At 33.9% G+C, this 6,749-nt stretch overlaps 1 protein-coding gene across 1 annotated transcript; it reads left to right on the forward strand.

Annotated features, from left to right (window-relative positions):
- Window positions 1-1,844: 1,844 nt before the first annotated feature.
- Window positions 1,845-4,400, forward strand: LOC116004513 (actin-depolymerizing factor 2-like). Its single transcript, XM_031244591.1, has 3 exons — window positions 1,845-2,027; window positions 3,607-3,872; window positions 3,958-4,400. Exons 1-3 carry the CDS (start codon window positions 2,025-2,027, stop codon window positions 4,106-4,108), a joined length of 420 nt encoding a protein of 139 aa, XP_031100451.1. The 5' UTR covers window positions 1,845-2,024; the 3' UTR covers window positions 4,109-4,400.
- Window positions 4,401-6,749: the final 2,349 nt, after the last annotated feature.

Here is a 6,749-nt window from a genome sequence, read left to right on the forward strand (position 1 = left end):
TATATATATATATATATATATATATATATATATATATATATATATATATATATATATATATATATATATATATATATATATATATAGAACTATATTTTTAAAAAATAGTCTATATGAAGTGGATGGTTTGACTTATAACAAATTGGACAATGTTTCATTAAAGTTCATTGATTATCGTGGCTTTTTTTTTATATTATTATTATCAACCTTGATCCCGATCAAATACTACCGCGGATAATAAGACTCTTTGTTGACAATTAATCATTATTTAGGTTTATATTTTGTGAACATTACTACTATTATTATTTATTTGTTTTGGAATTTATTATACATTATTAAGAATATTTGTATTAATTTTGAGTATTTTGATGAAAAAATTATATCAATCTTCTTTTGAATATTATTAAATATTCTTTAAAAAAATTGTTACTTATATGAATATTTTGTTTGATAACAATCAAGCCAGAAATTTCATCTAGTGGGGGCAAAAGATTGAAATAAATGAGATATTTAGAAAGAAAAATTAAACAAGGAGATTCAACCTCATGACCTCTATTATAGCACATACACACTTAATCATCCAAACACTTCATCTTTAAGTAATATCTATCTATATTATTACTTATATCTAAACATTCACCATATATATATATATATATATGGAAGGGTTCTGGTGCGAGGAAGGATATTTCCTTGCGGTTGTAGGTGTGGTGATCTATTTTTTATTTTTTTTTAAATTTAAATTGGTGCACCTTAAACTTCTAATATACGCACCTTAAGCTAGATTAACATAAATATGACTTTGTAAAGAAAATCTTATAATGAATATTGTTTGTGTTTTGGAACTGAAAAAAAAATCGCAACTTAAGAAGAAAAACAACGCACCTTAAGAAGGAAAGGAGAAAAACAACGCACCTTAAGAAGGAAAACCACGTACCTTAAATTTCAACAACTAACGCACTTTAAGCACACAAACCACACACCTTAAGGAGGAAAATCATGCACCTTAAGAAGAGAAACCACACACTTAAAGCTTTAGACCGATACACTTAAGTTTCACATAACTAACGCATCTTACGCTCAAAATCACGCACCTTAATTAAGAAGGGAAACTACACACCTTAAGAAGAAAAATCACGTACCTTAAGTTTGACCCATATGGAAAATGACCAAATTGCCATCGCATTTTTTTTTAAACGTTAATCCTGAACGTTGATTTTGGCAAGATCAATGACTCTTCTCTCACTGCACAACCGCATTTGAATTATATTTTCTCTCTCTCTCTCTCTCTTTATATATATATATATAAGGGTTGGGGAAGAGGGGGCAGCTGCCCCCACTGTCTTCATACTAGCTCTGCCCATGATAACAACTTTTACATTATGATTTTTTTTATAATTCTATAGTTGTTATAAAATAATATTATTTAAAAATCTTATGTAATAATAATAATATTATTATTATATTTTTATAACGGTATTTATGTCTTTTCATTTATCATATTCTTTGCATATTACATTTTTTATAGTATAACATTTTTACTCTCTTAAATTTTATTTTGTAAACTAAGCATGCTTTAAGGGGTATTCCGTATTCGTAGCCTAAATCTTTCTTATCCCGGGAGTAGTCCGGACAATCCAAGTATCAAACGAGGCTTAATGTACAAGCGCGGTTTGAATGTTTGATTACTCAATTTGGACAAGCAGCTGTGGATAACCCTGGGGTTAGAATAGTCAATTAAGAATCACAACGTGGCAGCAAAAGATTGGCCCGACCACCTTTCTTGCTTTCTCTGTCTATGTGAGGTGGTGGCAACCAAATTGCCCGGGGCTGAATCGGGAATTCAATTCTTCATTTCTCTTTTTCTTCTTTCTCCGCTTTGCTTATCTGTGTGAAGCAAAGTCTTTTCCGGTCTCAAACGCGCTCCCCTATATATACGCGCACAGAAATATCTCTTCTTTGCCCTAAAGCTCTATATCTCCGCTCAAATCTCGTCGATCTTTCTCCGATCACCGCGCACCACCATGGTTTGTGCTGCTCAGATCTTTACTCCGTCCTCACGCACTTTTATTCAGCTAATATTTGATCTATTTTTTTATTTTTTGTTATTTTTGTGTTTTTGGTGCTTGATCTGTGATGTTTTCTGGTTATTGTGCCGGGAGATTCTAGGTTTCATTTCGCTATACGGATCTTAATTGTTGTAATTGATTATTGATCTTTAAATGCTTTGTGAAACTAGTTTATCTGATTGCCTGATCTTTGATTCCATGGACGTGTGTGGCCTTTGCTAGTGTCGTAGATGCGCTGATCCTTTTGCAGTAGATTGAGTTAAACTTTGAAGCATTTGTGCCTCTTTTTAGCATCTAATATTTGTTTGTCGCGTTTGGATTTTTTTATTTTTTTATTTTTTTTTGTGGTGACGCGTGTTGAATTTAGTTTGTATTTCATTTTCGAAGAAAATCAGTTTCATTTCTGCCTTTCTGGTGCAAATTAGCAAAATTTGCCTGACGAGGCTGTTATTTTTACCAATTTTGATCTGGCACCCAAAATCCCGTGCTATTTTACTTTCTTGTCGTTGAATATGTGATCCGTTGGCTAATTTATGTTATTGATGTCATGGTGTAGATCCGTTTATTGAGTCTTTGTGGTGAAGGCATATTTTAATTATCCGTATTTCCTTCAAAATCTGAACAAATATTGAAATCATTGGCTACTTCCACTGGCTGGGGTGTTTTAATATGCTTTATTTTTAGGTCAACTTTTATTGATACCCTAGTTGATGATTGTACTTGCTTCTTTTTGCCAATAACATTTATGAGAGACAGCCAGGCTGATGTTTCATTGTTTTTAAATGTATTTTCTTAAACACAAATATGGTCCCTTTTCTGTCAGCTTTAATTGTTATAGGCACAAAAACAGATTATTAGGCTATCTGTTCACAAAGTCAACATATTGCATTTTATTGTGAGCCTTAGAAGTTAGAAGCTACATAAAAGAATGAAGCAACCAAGGATGAGGCCTTGTTATGACATTTGAAGTATTTGTCAGTGTTAATTAGGCTTGCTACTATGTTACTCACATTTGATTTTGTTGATTAGAATTGTTCTACATATGCTCCTCCTTTCCACTTACTACATTGCAGGATGGTTTTTTCTTTTTCAAAACAAACTTAGCCGCTGGCTTACAGCGATAACTTGCCACAGTTATCTATTACTTCAAGTTGAAGACCCTCAAAAGTTTCGTTCATACAATTAAGCACATTTTAGTTCATGAGGAAATTGAACATCTCATTCATCATCATCATCATTTAAGATGCATGTTCAGCATCTATGGCCAACTTTACATGCCATTTTAGATAGTTGGACTAGCTTAGTTTCTGGGGTTTTTAATGGTGAGCTTTCTCTCTTAAATTTCTCTGGGTTGGTCAAGATGATTCTTCAAAATAAAAGCTGAAGCAACTATTCATGTGTTTCCTCTTAAATTAATTAGAAAACTGAAACAACTATTTATATGCTGCATATGTGAAATATCCATACCTTTTGTATCAAAGACTTTGAATGTATTCCTTATTCCAACTTTCTTCTAATTTCTCCATTGTATGCATAGGCTAATTCTGCTTCAGGCATGGCAGTCCATGACGACTGCAAACTGAAATTTTTGGAGTTGAAAACAAAGAGGGCTTACCGGTTTATAGTATTTAAGATTGAGGAGAAGCAAAAGCAGGTAATTGTGGAAAAGCTGGGTGAGCCTGCTCTGAACTATGAAGACTTCACTGCATGCATGCCTGCTAATGAATGCCGATATGCTATCTATGATTTTGATTTTCTAACAGAAGAGAGTGTTCCAAAGAGCAGGATTTTCTTTATTGCCTGGTAATATTCAGTTGAAATGGTTGCCCTACATTTTTCACACAGGTTTTGAAGTAGACTAACTATTACTGCCATTTGTTATGTGAAGGTCTCCTGATACTTCAAAGGTTAGAAGCAAAATGATTTATGCAAGCTCCAAGGACAGATTTAAGAGGGAATTGGATGGCATTCAGGTGGAGCTGCAAGCAACTGATCCAACTGAGATGTCTCTCGAAGTCTTCAAGAGCCGCGCAAATTAAATAAATTTCTCTAGTACTGCAAAGCTTGATGTGTGCTCTCTTTGCTTTACTCCTGAGAAATGTTTATAGTTTGTGGGACTGCACTGCCTGCCTGCCTGCCTGCCTCGCTAAGATGTGATATTAGTCTGTTGTCGACTTTACTATTTTTAATCTCCATCTAAACAAATTATGTCCTTTTGACATTATCATATGATGGTTTGGTGTGTTGAATGCGTGTAATGAATTCTTTGGTTGGTTACCAATCAACAATTATGGTTTGTTTGTTTGTTTTTTATCTTAAATCACTTCTGTACTTTTATTTTGTCCTGTAGCTTTTTTTTTTTTCAATGCGGATGGCGGGATGGTGATTGCTGTAATCTGGCCTGGATGACTGGCAACTTTTGAATTCTTTTGGGAGCTTATCAATTTACCATGTTTTACTGTTCTGTTTCAAAAAAAATTGTCTTATATACATATAAGGAGTATTTTTTTAGCGTGCCTATTTTCTTAAAATAGATATAATAATAGTTTTTATTTTTTAAATACTCGTGTTACCTATCGGACACATTTATCGGAAGTGTATTTTTTGTTATGCTACGTTTTTGTCAAAAATGTATTTTATGCATATATATACTATAAATGGACAAAAAAAATTTATTATTCTTTTACTTTGCTTAAAAGCTACGAGGGGTATATTAACAGAACAAAGTACTACTTTTATACTTTATATGGAATGTGTTTTGGCTGTCAACCGCATGCTTGGTGCTGGTTGTCTTTGGCCATATCCTGTTGTTTTGAACTGAGTATGAGAGGGATGGTGTTGGGACAACCAATTACAGTAGTCAATTCTACGCTGTTCTAACCAAAGCTTTCCATAATTCCATATTTCCATCCATCTTTTAACTGTCCCACACTTCATACAATCCCTAGCTTTCACAGTTTCACCACAAATCACTCCCTTCGCACAAGATTTTAAAATGCCAAAAACATCTTAACTATTTTTTTGTTATCAATTTATTTCAAAAACATTCAAACTAGACCTTACACTTAAAAAAAAAAAAGTTTTTACCCTGTTTTGATAATGAATCCCAAACGGTCTACTTACCATCACTTCCCTATTGATATGGAGTAATTAACTATTTTTTCGTTATCAATTTACTTTTAAGATTTCATTTGATTGAGACTTTTGTACCATACATATTTTTATTATTTTTGAATACTATTGACTCTGTTACAATGTAATATCTGTTCATATTATTATATTTGTGTTTCTACTTTTCTTATCTTACTATTGAATTAAAATTATTTGGTAATTATAAAACTCATTACTATTTCCATCTCATACTTTTGAATAATAGAATAAAAAATTTTAAAAAAATAATAAGAAATAAAAAGATCATTGTTTATGCATTAAATATAATAATATATATATTATTGAGGGTATTATTCAAGATTTATATTAGCGATTCAAACCAAACACATAACACATAGTAATTTTGCCTTTCCAAAATCTTAGGTTACCTTCATGAATCCTATTATCTAGGTAATTCCATATTATCTAATTCAGTGAACCAAATGCCCCTAAAATTAATCTTAGCCGGAAAAGGATTCTAGTCCCTAGATCTGGTGGAATTGTTATTCTCCGGTGGTGCAGAGCGAAAACTCTGATCTGATCTTGCGGCAAAAAAAAGAAGCAAAAACCTTGAAGCTGTAGTATAGAAAAGCAGCTTAAGAATGGCGGACTGTGAGGCTGGCAGTAGCGACAAAATGGCGGATCGGCAGAGTAAATTACGGTGGGATGCTGCTAATCATGAATCCAACAACTTATTGTGCGACGAATTGGTGGGCGAGATACTTGTAAGACTACCCACAACAGCAGCCGTTCGATTCAAAGCGGTTTGCAAGCGTTGGTATTCTCTCATCTCTTCTCCTTACTTTATTGCCCGATTCCGTGATCATCATACACTTAGAGATACAGATTATGTTCACTCAAGCCTTGTTTTCCGTAATTGCCCCCATTACAATGGCGCCGCCTGCAACCAATGTCATTGTCACATTCAAATCATCTCCAACACTTTTTTCAACACTTGTTCATCACGAAAGGTGTATGGAGAGAGGATAATCCATTTAATTTATCTCCCATGTTACCCTCACAATTCCAATTATTATCGATTCGAGGGCTCCTTTTCTGACTTAATCTTCCCTCACAATTCCAATTCCAATTCCAATTATCGATTGGAGGGCTCCTTTGCTGACTTAATCTTATGCTCTTGCATTAATACCTTTGCCAACAAAGTCGATTATTATGTCTCCAATCCGCTCACTAGACAATGGATTGCTCTCCCTCCACTTGCCAATGAGGCCGGGATTGTCTCAATTGGCTTTTTATTTGTGGAGGATACTGATACTTCTCATCATAACAAGTTCATGGTGGTGAGGCTTTGTTTGGGTCATCTTGATGATGTTTCTACACCTCGTTCCCAGTTTAAAGTCCAAGTCTTTTCTTCAGAGAATTGGCAATGGAGGACTTTGGTTGTTTCATCCCCTCTGGCCTTAATGCGATACAGATGGAGAGCTCCTCTTGTTGCCTATAGAGGGATGTTGCATTGGCTAAACGGTGATTGTATCGTGGTGTATGATCCACTTAACACCCCGGAAACAT

This window comes from Ipomoea triloba, chromosome 14 (assembly GCF_003576645.1).
Source record: "Ipomoea triloba cultivar NCNSP0323 chromosome 14, ASM357664v1".
In the NCBI taxonomy this organism is placed as follows: Eukaryota; Viridiplantae; Streptophyta; class Magnoliopsida; order Solanales; family Convolvulaceae; genus Ipomoea; species Ipomoea triloba.